Source organism: Dermacentor variabilis, chromosome 10 (genome assembly GCF_050947875.1).
Source record: "Dermacentor variabilis isolate Ectoservices chromosome 10, ASM5094787v1, whole genome shotgun sequence".
NCBI classification, from domain to species: domain Eukaryota; kingdom Metazoa; phylum Arthropoda; class Arachnida; order Ixodida; family Ixodidae; genus Dermacentor; species Dermacentor variabilis.
In genome coordinates, this window is record NC_134577.1 from 115,179,775 (window position 1) to 115,196,862 (window position 17,088).

The 17,088-nt window shown below is 51.8% G+C and overlaps 2 protein-coding genes across 2 annotated transcripts in view; one reads left to right on the top strand and one right to left on the bottom strand.

Annotated features, from left to right (window-relative positions):
- LOC142559839 (uncharacterized) overlaps nucleotides 1-14,418 on the bottom strand; it is a 36,932-nt gene extending 22,514 nt beyond the window's left edge. Inside the window, exons 1-2 of the mRNA XM_075671514.1 lie at nucleotides 14,080-14,418; nucleotides 12,255-12,545 (exon numbers count right to left, since the gene is read on the bottom strand). Coding sequence (XP_075527629.1) covers nucleotides 12,255-12,545; nucleotides 14,080-14,418 — 630 coding nt within the window. The remainder of the gene's footprint in view (nucleotides 1-12,254; nucleotides 12,546-14,079) is intronic.
- LOC142560885 (lysosomal proton-coupled steroid conjugate and bile acid symporter SLC46A3-like) overlaps nucleotides 1-17,088 on the top strand; it is a 124,482-nt gene that overhangs the window by 62,165 nt on the left and 45,229 nt on the right. The gene's annotated exons all lie outside the window — the stretch shown is intronic.

Consider the following 17,088-nt stretch of genomic DNA (forward strand, 5'->3'; position numbering starts at 1 on the left):
TGGTAGGATTCCATCAGGACTTCTGGAGAACCATGTAGATCGCGAAACTACACTGTGTGTTTCTGGTGATACGGTCATACCTGCATCATCTACCGTTTGCGTTCCCGTTGTCTGTTGCGGCGCCGATTCCGACTGCTTCGAAGCTACCGTAGAACCGATGCACTTTAAACGTATGAAGAAGAATGTAGTGGTGCCACATTGTGTGGTGTCAATCAAAGGCGGACGCACTGGCTTATGGACCGTAAACTGTTCTAAGGAGCCCGTTATACTATCAGACGGCATGAAATTAGCCTTCGCCAGGGAACACGCGTCCTTATCAGTGGCTGAACTTACAGATGTGCCGGAAGAACCTGACGGCCACAGTTCGGAAACGGTCCTTTTGTCGATGGTAAATAAATCGCTCAGCACGAGTGAACGCCGAACGTTAGTGGGTGTGCTTTTGAAGCACGTTTCGGTATTTGACTTTGCGCAGAAGGACAATATACCTGCAATCCCTGCGTCTCGAACGCGCCATACCATCAACACGGGTTCGGCAAATCCGATTAGACAAAAGCCATATCGTGTTTCACCATCAGAGCGCCAGATTATCAACGAACAAGTACACGAAATGATGAAAAATGGAGTCGTACAAGAGTCAGCAAGTCCGTGGGCAGCTCCAGTGATTCTTGTTAAAAAAAAAGATGGATCTTGGAGATTTTGCGTCGACTATCGCCGTTTGAATGCTGTAACAAAAAAAGGACGTGTACCCACTCCCACGTATTGATGACGCAATAGACTGCCTTCATTCCGCCTCTTACTTTTCCTCAGTAGATTTACGATCCGGCTATTGGCAAATTCCGATGCATCCTGACGACAAGAAGACTGCCTTTGTAACCCCTGACGGGCTCTTCGAATTTAATGTGATGCCATTTGGATTGTGCAACGCTCCGGCAACTTTCGAGAGATTTATGGACACTGTATTGCGTGGCTTGAAGTGGAACATCTGCATGTGCTACCTCGACGACGTCGTCATCTTTGGCCGCACCTTCAGCGAACACAACTCGCGTCTGGATATTGTCCTGAACTGCATCAGAAACGCTGGTCTAGTTTTAAACTCTAAGAAATGCCACTTCGGAAACCGCCAAACCCTTGTGCTTGGGCACCTCGTCGACAAGGATGGCATCCGCCCTGATCCCCAGAAAACAGCAGCCGTTGAAGCGTTCAGTGCACCGCGCTGTGTCAAGGAGCTCCGTAGTTTTCTGGGGCTTTGTTCCTATTTCCGCCGATTTATTCCTAAATTCGCCGACGTTGCGTATCCGCTGACATGCCTGCTACGAAAGGACACCCCCTTTGAGTGGACTCCAGAGTGCGACTCTTCTTTTCGTCAGTTGAAGTTCCTGCTGATGTCACGACCGGTTCTTCAACACTTCAGTCCTTCAGCTCCGACAGAACTCCATACGGATGCCAGTGGCGTAGGTATTGGTGCCGTCTGTTACGTTTCGCCTACGACGCGCGGTAAAGCCGGCGAGGATACAACAGACGCCAGGGCTTCGTTCAAAGCAGCAGACATTTTGGCCCGTTCGGAGCCGCCGCTACGCCTCCCTGCCAAGCGCGTCCAGGCATGTTCCGATGCCACGTGTCTTCATGTGCGTGTGTGAGTGTATGTGCATATTGGTGCCCACGCTTGTCGAAGCGCGGCAGCCGGGGAGAGGAGCTCCCAACAACTGTGAAGCAAGGGGGTCCGAGCGGCGCCGACACGACGGCTGCTCCTCCTTCTCTTCCCATTGTGCCCACGCTTGTCGAAGCGCGGCAGCCGGGGAGAGGAGCTCCCAACAACTGTGAAGCAAGGGGGTCCGAGCGGCGCCGACACGACGGCTGCTCCTCCTTCTCTTCCCATTGTGCCCACGCTTGTCGAAGCGCGGCAGCCGGGGAGAGGAGCTCCCAACAACTGTGAAGCAAGGGGGGTCCGAGTGGCGCCGACACGACGCTGCGCCACCTTATCCCTTTGTGCCCGAGCGGCACCGTCACGTGCTCGTCTATGGAGGGGTTCCTTCTTGCCCTCAACTGCGAGAGTATAAAAGCAGCTGCCCCCGGACGCCAAAGGAGGGCTCCGATTTCTTCTGTTGAGTAAAGTGCACTCCCGTCTCTGTACTTCGGTCAACCTGACCGCCAACTCTTTGCGATGTTAGAATAAACAAGTTGTTTTGTTGTTACCAGTCGACTCATGCTTTGCCGGGACCTTCGGATGCTTCCAGTTGTACCCCAGGCCGCCAGGCCAACGCTACCCTTGGGGCTTGCGACCCAGGTGCAACAACGGGCGTCAGCGCCGAGTTCCCAACAACTCGCGCCAGCGGTGCGACCACAACAACTGTCTGCCAGCGGTGAGATCGCGACAACGGAGGCCAGCAGCGAAGAGATGCAGTTGACTATATGCTGAGCAGCTCAACGACGATCCGGGAGCAGTGCAACGAGCCCTGTGTGATGACTGGTTCCCGGCAGCGGAACGACTGCGCTGAACTCTTGGCTGCGAGGTTTGGTGAGTGCGGGACTTTCTTCTTCTGAGCTTTGCCAGGCTTTTGTTAGTGTCAGAAACAGAGCTGGTAATTGTGGTTGTCGTTGCTGCCGGGTTAGTTTGCGGCAAGACAATATTAGGCAGTAGAGAAAGCAGCATTCAGAGCAGCCATGGATTTGAAGTCGTTGCGCAAACCGAAATTGCTGGAGCTTGCAAGAGAGTTGCGTCTGGATGTCTCGGACAAACTCAGAAAACCAGAACTGCTAAAGGCTATTCTTGAGTTAGAAGCTGAGGATGACGAGCTGTCGGAATGCCTTGAGACCATTGAGGAAAGGGAGACGGCAAAAAGACAGGAGCGCGAAATTAAAGAACAGAAAGAAAAAGAAGAGCGTGAACGTAAAGAACAGAAAGAGCGAGAGCAACAAGAGAAAAAAAGAGCGTGACCGTCAACACGCTTTGGAAATGAAGCGTCTAGAGATAGAGATGGAACGCGCTCGTAATGGAAGTCAGGCACACGGTGCAGGAGAACGCGTATTGTTCAAAATGACTGACCTGATGCGGCCGTTTAAGCTTGGAGAGGACATTGGTTTGTTCCTGGTTAACTTTGAGCGAACGTGCGAGAAGCAGGGGTTCTCTCGGGAAACGTGGCCACAGCGCTTGCTCACTTTGTTACCCGGCGAGGCGGCCGACGTAGTCGCTCGCTTGGATAGAGAGGAGGCAGAGGATTTCGACAAAGTGAAATCGAGTCTGCTAAAAAAGTACAGGCTGTCAGCGGAGGCGTTCCGTCGGAAGTTTCGGGAAGATGAGAAAGGCAGAAGTGAGTCATACACAGAGTTTGCGTACAGGCTTATGTCAAACATGCAGGAGTGGCTCAAAGAAGAGAAAGCGTTTGGTGACCACGAGAAAGTTCTGCAGTGTTTCGGGCTAGAACAGTTTTATAGTCGGTTACCTGAGAACGTGCGGTACTGGGTCTTGGATAGGCCAGACGTTTGTACGGTGGCTAAAGCCGCTGAGCTAGCCGAGGAGTTTGTGACGCGTCGGGCTCGCGGAGCTAAGGACGGTCAAAAGGGTGAATTTGGCTCGAAGTTTGAGAGGCCGAGGTTCACGCCCATGAGATTAAAGGGAGACACGCGTAGTGAAAATGCGAGTAAAAGCGGTCCGACCAAACGTAAAGAGACGGCGGCAGCCGAAGCCGAACGCAGAAAGCGGTTCGAGATGAGGCAAGCGCGCGTGTGTTATACGTGCCAGAAGCCGGGTCACTTTTCGGCGCAGTGTCCGGAAACAAAACCAAAAGTTGTGTTTTTGTCAATATGCAGCACTGACGAGAACATGAAGCTTCTCGAGCCTTACATGCGAGACCTCCTCGTGAACGGGCAAGAGTGCCGAGTGCTTCGCGATTCCGCAGCTACCATGGATGTAGTTCACCCCTCTTACGTAGAACCCCATATGTTCACGGGCGAGTGCGCATGGATCAAGCAAGCCGTGGAAGCTCATAGCGTGTGTCTGCCGGTAGCAAAGGTGCTTATCGAAGGACCTTTCGGAGCGCTTGAGACGGAGGCCGCAGTGTCATCTATGCTGCCCCCCCCAGTACCCGTACCTATTTTCGAACAGGTCCCATCACCTCCTGCGCGAGAAGGGGCTTTTGTTTGGTGAGGCTAGCGTTCAGGCCTTAACCAGATCGAAGGTTCGGGAGCTCGCTGCAAAGGCGGTAGTTGCGGGGCCGACGTTATCAAACAATGAAAAAGGGTCAGAGGCGCAGCAAGCCGATATTCAGAGCACGCCCGAACTGAATAAACTTGAGTCTGTAACGTTAAAGGCACCAGATACTGGAGAGGAAATTCCCGATAAGGGAAAGTTAGAAGAGCTATCTGCAGATTTGCTCATCGCGCCTACGTCAGATGGACTTAATAGGTTGCTAAAAGTCAGCCGGTCGGCTTTGATAGCCGAGCAAAAGAAGGATGGCAGCCTAGAAAACATACGCTGCATTGTCAAGGAAGGTATCGCCAGGAAAAATGCGCGTTTTGTGGAAAGAGGTGGAGTCCTGTACCGGAAGTATCTAGACCGCAGAGGAGTGGAGTTCGATCAGCTGATCGTGCCTCAATGCTATCGTCAGGATCTGTTGCGCTTGTCGCACGGGGGTTCGTGGTCCGGACACCTAGGAGTTAAGAAAACTAAGGACCGTCTCTTGCAAGAGTACTATTGGCCAGGGTGTTTTCGGGACGCAGACCACTTCGTGAGGACATGTGACACCTGTCAGCGGGTGGGCAAACCAGGGGACAAATCGAGGGCGCCGTTGAAATTGGTACCTATCATTACGGAGCCTTTTAGACGGCTCGTTATTGATACAGTGGGACCTCTGCCGGTAACAGCCACGGGGTACAGACACCTTTTGACTGTGATCTGCCCAGCGACAAAGTTCCCTGAAGCAGTGCCGCTTAAAGAACTCAGCTCAGTTGAGATAGTCAATGCACTACTGTCCATATTTGCGCGAGTTGGTTTTCCTGCGGAAGTCCAATCAGATCGGGGCACAGTGTTTACTGGCGCTTTGACGACAACTTTTCTCGAAAGGTGTGGGGTGGGGCTGTTGCACAGCTCGGTGTGCCGCCCACAGTCGAGTTCCGTTGAGAGGCTCCACTCCGTCATGAAGCGCGTGTTGAGAGCATTGTGTTTTGAACATCAAACTGACTGGGAGCTGTGTCTGCCTGGGGTGATGTTTGCATTACGGACCGCGCCGCATGCGGCTACGGGGTTTTCGCCAGCTGAGCTGGTGTACGGTCGCTCGCTTCGGTCTCCGCTTCGCATGCTTCGAGAATCGTGGGAAGGCAGGGGCGACGACCCAGTCGTGGTGGAGTACGTGCTTAAGCTCCTCGAACGCTTAAGAAGGGCACAGGAGTTGTCAGGTGAAGCAATGGCAAAGGCCCAGCAGAGGGCCAAGGTTTATTATGATCGGACAGCCAGGGCCCGTCGTTTTGAGATGGGCGATGAGGTGATGATATTGCGCACATCGCTAAACAACAAACTAGACGTGCAGTGGGAGGGCCCAGCACGAATTGTTCAGAAACTGTCGGACGTTAACTACGTGGTGAGTCTGCCAGGAAAGCGGAAAGCACAGCAAGTTTACCACTGTAATCTGCTCAAACCTTATAGACAAAGGGAAGCAGTGGTGTGCATGATGGTAAACGTTCCTGAAGAGCTTCCGGTCGAGCTTCCGGGACTAGGCTCAGTGACGAACAGGGAAGACACCGGTCAAGTCATTAGTGACTTAATCAGTAAAGCATCGCTGTCGCCTGAGCAGAAAACCGAACTACACCAGCTCTTACAAGAGTTTCAAGGTCTGTTCTCTGAGAGGCCTGGTAGGACTTCTGTACTTACTCATGATATAGAACTTACCTCCCCAGAGCCAGTACGACCCAAGGCGTATCGGGTGTCACCCCGCCAGAGCGATATTATGGAGGCTGAGGTAAAGAAAATGCTACAGCTCGGTGTTATTGAGGCAGGTGAGAGTGATTATACCTCCCCTTTGATTTTAGTTGAGGTACCGGGCAAGGAACCTCGTCCTTGCGTCGACTACCGCAGGCTTAATTCCATCACTAAGGATCAAATTTATCCGATCCCTAACATCGAGGAGCGCCTTGAGAAAGTTAGTAGCGCTCAGTTTATTTCCACCCTAGATCTTGTCAGGGGTTATTGGCAGGTTCCACTTACAGAAGAGGCTAGTAGGTATGCGGCGTTCATTTCACCAATGGGAACATTCCGTCCTAAAGTGTTGAGTTTTGGTTTGAAGAACGCGCCATACTGTTTTTCAAGCCTCATGGATAAAGTGTTGCGGGGACAGCAAGAATTCGCTTTACCGTATCTAGACGACGTAGCGATATTCTCCGCATCCTGGTCTGAGCATATGGCACACTTGCGGGCAGTGCTAACCCGCCTGCGCGAAGCGGGCTTGACAGTCAAGGCTCCCAAGTGCCAGTTAGCACAGGCCGAGGTTGTCTACCTCGGTCACGTGATTGGTCAGGGTCGTCGCCGCCCCTCTGAAATAAAGGTGGCCGCTGTGCGAGACTTCCCGCAACCGCGCACGAAGACCGATATTCGGTCGTTCTTAGGTGTCGCCGGCTACTATCAGAGGTACATCCCCAGGTACTCTGATATCGCGGCTCCCCTGACGGATGCTCTAAGAAAGACAGAGCCGCAAACAGTCGTCTGGGACGAGGCAAAGGAAAGAGCTTTTAGCGCCCTAAAGAGCGCCCTAACAAGCCAGCCTGTGCTACGATCGCCAGACTACACAAAAGGGTTCGTAGTTCAGTGCGATGCTAGTGAGCGAGGCATGGGCGTTGTACTGTGCCAACGGGAAAATGGAGAAGTAGAACACCCCGTCCTGTATGCTAGTCGTAAGCTGACCAGTCGTGAGCAGGCGTATAGCGCCACCGAGAAAGAGTGTGCGTGTCTCGTGTGGGCCGTTCAGAAATTGTCATGCTATCTAGCCGGCTCGAGGTTTATCATTGAGACGGATCACTGCCCTCTCCAATGGCTGCAGACCATCTCTCCCAAAAATGGCCGCCTCCTGCGCTGGAGCCTCGCTTTGCAACAATATTCCTTTGAGGTGCGTTACAAAAAGGGGAGTCTCAACGGTAACGCGGATGGCTTGAGTCGAAGCCCCTAACGTAGGAATCAGCCTCAAAATTGTTTGTTACTGATGTTTTTCTTCCTGAGGCAGGATTTTTAACATATTGCTTTTGTTTAGTGTTTCAAAGTGATGACATGCTTTCTAGTGCAATTTTCCAATTTGTGGACGCGTTCTGAGTGCTGCTAGACTATTGTAAGGAACTAGGCAGTGGTATAAAAGGGGAAAGAGCCTGGCAGGGCTTAGTGAGGGTTGTGCCGTGCTTGCTGACTGAGCGGTTGAGTTTCAGCGTAGTTCTAACGCTTGCCGGGAACGAGAACAAAAATGTGAACTCTCCCGAAGTCACTTTGCAGTGTCCCGTGCGAACCTGAACGAGAGAACGAGGCCTTCTCTGTGCGCTGCGCTCAAGAAACGTCGAGGGACGCCCGACTTCGGTTATGAGCATCATCGAGCGACATCCCTCCGGACAGCGGATGCAGTCCCCTGTCCATCGGGATCTCCTTCCCCCGGCGGGGCGGTCTGTTACGTTTCGCCTACGACGCGCGGTAAAGCCGGCGAGGATACAACAGACGCCAGGGCTTCGTTCAAAGCGGCAGACATTTTGGCCCGTTCGGCGCCGCCGCTACGCCTCCCTGCCAAGCGCGTCCAGGCATGTTCCGATGCCACGTGTCTTCATGTGCGTGTGTGAGTGTATGTGCATATTGGTGCCCACGCTTGTCGAAGCGCGGCAGCCGGGGAGAGGAGCTCCCAACAACTGTGAAGCAAGGGGGTCCGAGCGGCGCCGACACGACGGCTGCTCCTCCTTCTCTTCCTATTGTGCCCACGCTTGTCGAAGCGCGGCAGCCGGGGAGAGGAGCTCCCAACAACTGTGAAGCAAGGGGGTCCGAGCGGCGCCGACACGACGGCTGCTCCTCCTTCTCTTCCCATTGTGCCCACGCTTGTCGAAGCGCGGCAGCCGGGGAGAGGAGCTCCCAACAACTGTGAAGCAAGGGGGGTCCGAGTGGCGCCGACACGACGCTGCGCCACCTTATCCCTTTGTGCCCGAGCGGCACCGTCACGTGCTCGTCTATGGAGGGGTTCCTTCTTGCCCTCAACTGCGAGAGTATAAAAGCAGCTGCCCCCGGACGCCAAAGGAGGGCTCCGATTTCTTCTGTTGAGTAAAGTGCACTCCCGTCTCTGTACTTCGGTCAACCTGACCGCCAACTCTTTGCGATGTTAGAATAAACAAGTTGTTTTGTTGTTACCAGTCGACTCATGCTTTGCCGGGACCTTCGGATGCTTCCAGTTGTACCCCAGGCCGCCAGGCCAACGCTACCCTTGGGGCTTGCGACCCAGGTGCAACAACGGGCGTCAGCGCCGAGTTCCCAACAACTCGCGCCAGCGGTGCGACCACAACACGTCCTAGTTCAACGCTACGGTGACCGCGAACACGTGATCGCATATGCAAGCCGCTCATTAAGTAGGCCCGAGCAGAATTACTGTGACGGAACAAGAATGCCTCGCGGTAATATCTGCGGTTCAGCGGTTTCGTTCTTACCTGTATGGACGCCCCTTTACAGTGGTCACCGACCACCACTCGTTGTGTTGGCTTGTGAATCTTCGTGACCCTTGTGACCGCCTTGCGTGCTGGGCGCTCCGACTGCAAGAATACAGCTTCACCGTCTCTTATAAGAGTGGTCGACGACACGCTGATGCGGACTGTCTCTCGCGTATGCCACTTAGTACTACGGACTGTGACGCCGACGACTTCGATCACCTCGTGGCTTCTGTGTCGCCGCGTTTTCCAGACTTCGACTGCTTCAAAATCGAACAGCGAAAAGACGATAAATTAACACCGCTCTTCACCGCTACGACCGCCTCGACGACAGCAAACCATTTCTGTGTACGTGATGGACTCCTCTTTAAGAAGAACTTTTCCAGCACTGGCGCACGTTTTCTCCTAGTGGTGCCGGAGAGCCTTCGCACAGCGATTCTGAGTGCTATGCACGACGACCCTACGTCTGGCCATCTGGGTTCGGCGAGGACGCTTTACCGGATTCAGGAACGCTTTTATTGGCCTGGAATGCGACAATCTGTTGAGACGTATGTGGCCAGCTGCATGCAGTGTCAGCGCCACAAACGGCCATCTACTGCTCCGGCAGGTCTTCTGCAGCCGATCCCGCCTCCAAGCACGCCTTTCCAACAAGTGGGCATTGACTTCGTAAGCGCATTTCCAAAATAAGCCAAGGGAAACCGTTGGATAGTTGTTTGCGTCGACTACCTCACAAGCTATTGCGAGACGGCGGCCGTGCCCTCCGCAACTGCCACTGACGTTTCAACATTCCTGCTGCAATATGTGATCCTGCGACATGGTCCGCCCCGCGTGATCATCAGCGACCGTGGACGACAATTCACAGCGGACGTCGTAGAGGAGCTGCTTCGTTTGTGTGATTCCCACTTCCGTCACTCGACACCATACCATCCACAGACGAATGGGCTTACGGAGCGTACTAACCGAACAATTGTAAACATGCTATCTATGTACGTTTCATCCGACCACAAGAACTGGGATGACGTACTGCCTTTTATCACGTACGCATTCAACACCGCCAAGCACGAGCCCACCGGCTATAGCCCTTTCTTCCTGCTGTACGCACGGCCACCCCGGTACACAATCGACACTGTTTTCCCCTTCTGCAGTCACGAAAATCCCACTGTCGCCGAGACTCTCTGCCTCGCCGAAGAAGCTCGTCGTATTGCTCGTTTGCGCACTTTGGCATCGCAGGACAGATCAAAAGTACGCTACGACATTCGCCACCGTCCGGTAACCTATCGCCCTGGTGATTTAGTCTGGCTGTGGACTCCAGTACGGAAGCGCGGGTTATGCCAAAAGCTTTTGGTAACCTACGATGGACCGTTTGTGATTATTAGCAGATTCACGGAAGTCACGTATAACATAGCTCGCCTCACGGCGAGTGGTAGAAGAGCTGCCAAGACACAAGTGGTCCATGTCGCCCGCTTGAAATTGTTCGCGTCAAGACACATGGTTTGACTCGCCCGGCGGGCTTCGTCTGCGACGAGAGGAATGTTACGCATGAAGAAAACGAAGACCAGTGAACGTGCTTGCGGTCCCGAGTGGAAGAAGAAAGAAGAGAACGACGCTCAGTTGATAAACCAGCTGACCGCTCTTGCGCTCACCTTCGTGACCTAAAGTAAACGGTCCCCTTCATCCGTAAGGGTTATAAAGGGTCTCCTTCGCGCGTAACAATACATGCGTGCATACATACATACATGCGTGCATACATACATACATGCGTGCGTACATACATGCGTGCGTACATACATGCGTGCGTACATACATGCGTGCGTACATACATGCGTGCGTACATACATGCGTGCGTACATACATGCGTGCATACATACATGCGTGCATACATACATGCGTGCATACATACATGCGTGCATACATACATACATGCGTGCATACATACATACATGCGTGCATACATACATACATGCGTGCATACATACATACATACATACATACATACATGCATGCATACATACATGCATGCATGCATACATACATACATGCATGCATGCATACATACATGCATGCATACATGCATGCATGCATGCATGCATACATACATACATACATACATACATACATACATACATGCATACATGCATGCATACATGCATGCATACATGCATGCATACATGCATGCGTACATGCATACATACATACGTGCGTACATACATACGTGCGTACATACATACGTGCGTACATACATACGTGCGTACATACATACGTGCGTACGTGCGTACATGCATACATACGTGCGTACATGCATACATACGTGCGTACATGCATACATACGTGCGTACATGCATACATACGTGCGTACATGCATACATACGTGCGTACATGCATACATACGTGCGTACATGCATACATACGTGCGTACATGCATACATACGTGCGTACATGCATACATACGTGCGTACATACATACATACGTGCGTACGTACGTACGTACGTTCGTACATACATACATACATACATACCTACGTGCGTACGTACGTACGTACGTACGTTCGTACATACATACCGCAAATTGGGTGACGTTTGCCAAGAATGATAAGTATAACAGTTCGAAGTTTAGCGCCCCCAGCTCTTCTATATTAATGCGAATCGCAATCTTTGCAATGTAAGACGAGAACAAACCGCCGGGCTAGTTGGTCTTGATTCAACTTTGCAGTGACTTGTCCATGGCAAAAAGCCGTTGTCCGTGTTGTTTCTTACGCTGGACAAGTGAATTCAAACATGTAAGACCAGGTTTCTGTCCGGCTGTCTACCTATCCCACTGAATATCTGCGCCAATACCGAAGGTAGTGCGGTCTAATATGTGGGCAGTTCATGTAGGTATGTGCCACTGGCCCTGTCTCAGGGTATGTGCTGCTCTTCAGTGAACCGCTTTGACGCCAACTTGGGTCACTGCGCGTGTACCACTGGGAATGCACGGACTTCATGGCGGTGCCGCCAGAAGGCGCAGGGTGTCCAGAGGGGAGCGCGATAGAGGGGCCCGGCTGCAGCACCCGGCCTATAGATGACGCGTTTCGGCTAGTCGAATAGTTAGTCACGATAGATCAATTCTGGCCGAAAATGTTTCTTCGCTTGTTCTGAGCGGCGGTAAAGCAATAATACTCTAGCGCACTACTTGCCACAATGGTCTGGTCACAAAAGACGACGACGACACGCCCAGCACGCTGACGGTACACGAGCAGTGCAATAGGCGGATTCAGGCATTCCGCCTGATTGAGCGGGCTCGGTTAAAATCTAATTTGGGGACACCAGGAACCATGGCGTGTGTCTGATTTTTCTTCGCCCACAAATTGGGGACTCCGGACTTCGCGTCATCGCTCTCAGCTCCGGGTGCCTCAGCCGCTTCGCTGGGCCTACCGCCGTAAGGAGCTGGAGCCCCGCTGTCTTCGCAGTCCGCCTTCTATCGAGTCAGCCAATGCCTCGGATTCTCCGGATCAAGTACTGCCGTCAGCGCCACTACCCCGCGATCCCGAAGTCTCCGCTCTCAAGCCCCCGGAGTTCTGGTCGACGGAACACTACCAGACGACCCTCCCGTACCTTCGAGAACGTCTTACCTGCTCCTTGTACACGTTGATGGATCCGACGAAGTTCTGGAACGTGGATCCGCACCTCATGTGGTGGTTGATGAGCTCCTTTCCGTCGCAGTTACCTGCGGCGCCACCCGCGTACTCTTGGCGGCTGCTGCTGGTGGAGCAGCTCCAGTTGTAGTCGTTCACGTTGGAGCGCATCCTCTGACGCTCGCGCATCGCCAGGTCAGCCAGCCGGTGGCAGCGGGTGCGGTTCAGTGCCTTGCCCACGCACGACGTGTACTGGTGCAGACGCTGGCAGGACTGCGCGTGGTCGCCCTGCGAACCGATCGCGTTGGCCAGGGTGTAGAGTTGGTCTCATCATCATCATCATTTCCTTATTTGTTAAAACCTTGCGGGCAAGCTTCAGCCTCCTATTTAAATAGGGATTGAGAAATCGTTTTTCTCGGCATCCACTGCACCAGACTGGACGAGGATGGTTGCAATTAAAAGAAAAAGTAGTCGCAGCATTGACAGCGAGGTGTTAGACAACTACACGATGGAAGGTTCGTAGTTTCTTTTATTTTTTCATCCGTGTAGATTGGGGTAAACATTCACTGACTAATGACATTGACTGGAATGGTGTCACGAGCGCACTGGCAAATATGAGCAGATCTCACTCGAAGATTGCGAACTTCAGCTGTCACAACGCTGGAGCCGTGGGGAGCGCTGGCAGCGGGTAGCGAACACTTCTTCCGGCTTCTCGCTTCACCGCATCTCGGAAACGTGAGATTACGTGACCGTCAGCGTGAGGCGCCCGGAGCAGAATGCGCATGAAGTCAGCAGCCATCTTGAGTCGCCCCTAAACTTCGCGCCCGTCGCGAATTACCTCCAACATACGGCACGTGGGCCGCGCGTGCACCCGTCCGCAGCAAGAGCCAGGCTAGAGGAGGAGACGCTCTGTCATCATCATCAACGTATTTTTGTCGACTGCAGGACGAAGGCCTCTCCCTACGATCTCTAATTACCCCTGTCCTGCGCTAACGGTATCCAACTTGCGCCTGCGAATTTCCCAATTTCATCACCCCACCTAGTTTTCTGCCATCCTCGATTCCACTTCCCTCCTCTTGCACCTATTCTGTACCTCTAATGGTCCAGTGGTTATCAATCCTACACATTGCATGGCCTGCCGAGCTAAATTTCTTTTTCTTAATGTCATTTAGATTATCGGCTATACTCGTTTGCCCTCTGACCCACGCCGCTCTTTTTCTGCCTGTAAACGTTAAGCACAACATTCTTATTTCTATCGCTCTTCGCGCGGTCCTTGTTCTCGAGCTTCTCTGTCAACCTCCAGTTTTCTGCCCCATATGATAGCACCGGTAGAATGCCTTGATCGTACACCTTTCTTTTCAATGACAGTGGTAAGTTTCCAGTCAGGGTCTGGCAATGTCTACCGTATGTACTGCAGCCCATTTTTATTCAACTGCAATTTTCCTTCTCATCATCAGGGTCCCCTGTGAGTAGTTTACTTATGTAAACGCACTCTTTCACAGACTCTACGGGCCGACTGGGGATCCTGAACTCTTGTTGCCTTGTCAGGCTATTGATCATGTCTTTGTCTTCAGTATGTTAGTGTTCTACCATACTCTTACACTTTCCCTGTTAAGGTCCTCAATCATTTCGTGCAATATCGCCCCACATATCGGAGTAAATATTCGGAGACACAATTTCTTAAACTCCAATGTATAGGCTGACTTTTGCTTAGAAAGATATAACCGAAAACACAGTTTAGGTATACGTTATAGGCCCCGTCGACTGTCCCCGAATTTTCGTACGTTCCGCGTTACATGCACAGCGAGTCTGGCCCACCTACCTTCGTGTAGAGGCGCATGATCTCGTCCAGGTTGCGTTCGCACATGGAGCGCAGCTCGAGGTAGGCGTCTTCTCGGCACCGCGGCTGTACGGCCGCCATGGGTGGCGCCCTCGGACGGCCGGCGCCTTCCCTGGCGAGGCGACCGCGCATCGCGAGGGCGCTGCCTGGCGGCGGCGGCGGAACGTCGTCCACGTCGGCTCGGTCCGGCGCCGCTCCGTAGTAGTCGGCCCCCGCCTCCGGGCGGTAGAATCCGCCGACTTCGGTCGCCTCCGCCTGCCGGAGGACGGCGGACGCCGCCGCGAAGGCGATCAGCAGCCGAAGCGGCGCCCACGCCGCCATTCCGAGCCCCGACCTCCTTATCCTCTGCCCCTGTGACTCGTACCCACTGTGAGGAAAAAGGCCTTATTCGACTGGGCCTCATTTCCTTGGCGCTTACCCACAACGGGAGATTGGCCAAGATCTCGGTTTACCACGCTGATGTATTTCCAAACTGAAAATAAGCCAAATCAAGCTGGCGCTTAAGAGGAAGCCTTAGTTTGGCCGGGGCAAGACAACAACGTGCTGCTTCTGCTATATCGATGTACTTACGCTTTCGTGATTTACAAGTGGCATGGGCGAAATGCGCCGCACTTGCTTTCCCTCATTGCCATCGACAGCGTCGTGATGTGATAGGTCAACCACCACAGATTCCTTGGTGTAATCCTTGACTGTGACCTTTCTTGGTCTAAGGGCACGACCATACCTAAAGGAAACCTTTCCAGATTCGTGGTCGTTTTGAGTCAGCAATGAAATGGTGCCCGGCTGGATTGTCCCAGCTCCACTTGCATCAGGCGCAATTCGTAGCTTACCTGTGATATTGCTCGCTAGTAGTTAAGGACACTACCACGTTTCTGCCTACGTACCTTAGAAAGGCTGCAAGTCCAAGTGCTGCATGTACGCCTAGACGTAGCCCGCTTCACCTCAATTTGGCCAGGTCTCCTCAAGCTGTCCTAAACAGATTTTTTTTCTACCTGGCCACCCACAGCATTACCTTTGTGGGTGTAAAAATAAATTCAAGTTCGAACTAAAGGCACAATTGCGGATGCAGGCGTTTATCCTATCAATGTATACCGCTCTCATAAACTTGATCCGTGTTTGACAATGCTTCATAACAGGCGCCTAGACTGCGTAATTCATACGAGCAATCCATTCGTGCTTGTTTTGCTCCGACTAATGTTTCAAGCACTACCGCATGATTGTTTTCATCGGCAGTGGTGCGTCTTTCAATTCTTGGTCTGAACGTGGAAATCGAAAATACCATTATGTGGTCTGAACCAACTCGCGCTATCACATGTCACCTGAAGCATACGCCTCCACAGTACATGTTAGCATTGATGGAGCGACGCCCTCAGCTGTCGTCACAGCTGCTTTCATTGTGCAAGCCTTGTCGATTCATCGAAACTTCAAACTCGATCACAAGACAACGCTGACGTCTGCGGAAAATGCTGGAATTCGCCAATCCGTTCTTTACATTTCTCAGGAACCACCTTAACCACGCGCACTCATTTTCGATACGCTAAACCAGGACTTACAGATTGACTCTCTGCTTAGGCGACGACCTTGTTTGCTTAAGAAGTGGTTGAAATTTGCGAGCCCGCCTTGGGGAATGGGCGCCGCATACTACTAAAATGGCCTCCTCGACACTGCGGTGTTGATAAATATGAGCTCTCCGGAATTCAGATTGCATTTAAGCCTCATTTACAAGGATCGATTCCAGTGTGACATCACACTAAGGCAAGTTGCCGGCGTCAGCCATAACACCGTCATACCCTCGATCCCGAGCTTCTCAATTTCTTCATTTTTTTGCTTTCATTCGTTTTGCTTTTCTATTCCGTTATGCCTACTGTCATTTCTTACTTGATATGTCTTACTTGATTGCTTGCACTGCTGCTTATCCTTGTATTATTTGAATATAATCTTCAACGAGGGTTCCGTTCCAGTCTCGTACTTTGGGACACTTGTCTATATACCTTATATGATCTAATTAATATACGAAGCAATAATAATAAACTGATTTGATTTTGATTTGATCCATGATGAAGCGTAACATCCAAAGAAACCACGCAAACGTTACATAGACTAAGGCTCTGTGTGCCCTTTGGATGAGACTACATCGCCTTATTTATCGTGCTGACCGCCCGGACTGTGCGAACTGCGCCGTGTTGGAGGTTATAGACCATGTGCTTTGTGTGTGTCCGCTGCACTTGCAAGAAAGATAGCTGATACGGGGGGGGGGGGGGGGGCAAGTGTCGACAACCGGTCTCTCTCTAAAAACTTTGTTTTAGGCCTGTAGCACAAGTACTCCGCGGGCCAGGCCATGAAGATGATTGTGAATTTTGTGAAAGATAGTTTTTTTTTTGCTTGATGGTTATACGACTGTAGTAAGTGTTCCCGGTTAATTTAGTTCATGTACTTTTTGTTCATTCCGATTCTCATTGTCATCGTCATCCTCGCTTTCTCCTTCTATTTTTGTTACCCATACCTCAGCACTCGGTAGATGGCTGGACCACAGTGGCGTATGCAGGCCGAACTGGCAGCCGTTCTTTAAAAATATGTTTTGAAACGGATGCAAAACACGGAACTGCTTTACTGACACTGGCTTGACCGATTTGAAAGAAATATGTTGTATTTTCGAGAGAAAGCGATATACTGGGATTCCATTGCAAGAACGAAAATACTGATTTAGGGGCTAGAACATTTGGCGAAAATTTCCGAAGACTTGAGAGGTAAAAATAAATTCAAGCACGGAGTTTGCAAATCGGTAACTCTGAACCAAAAAAGCAGATATCTCAGCTCTGTAAGCTGCATCCGTCAAAGGATCTGAAGCTGACGACTGTGATGCATATATAAGCTTACGCGGAATAGTTAAATTGTTTACTGAATCTGGCAAATCTTACTCACAATAAGTGATACACTTCAGAGAGCCGTATAATACATTAGTTTTATCCGCTTTAGGTATGTTATATGTGT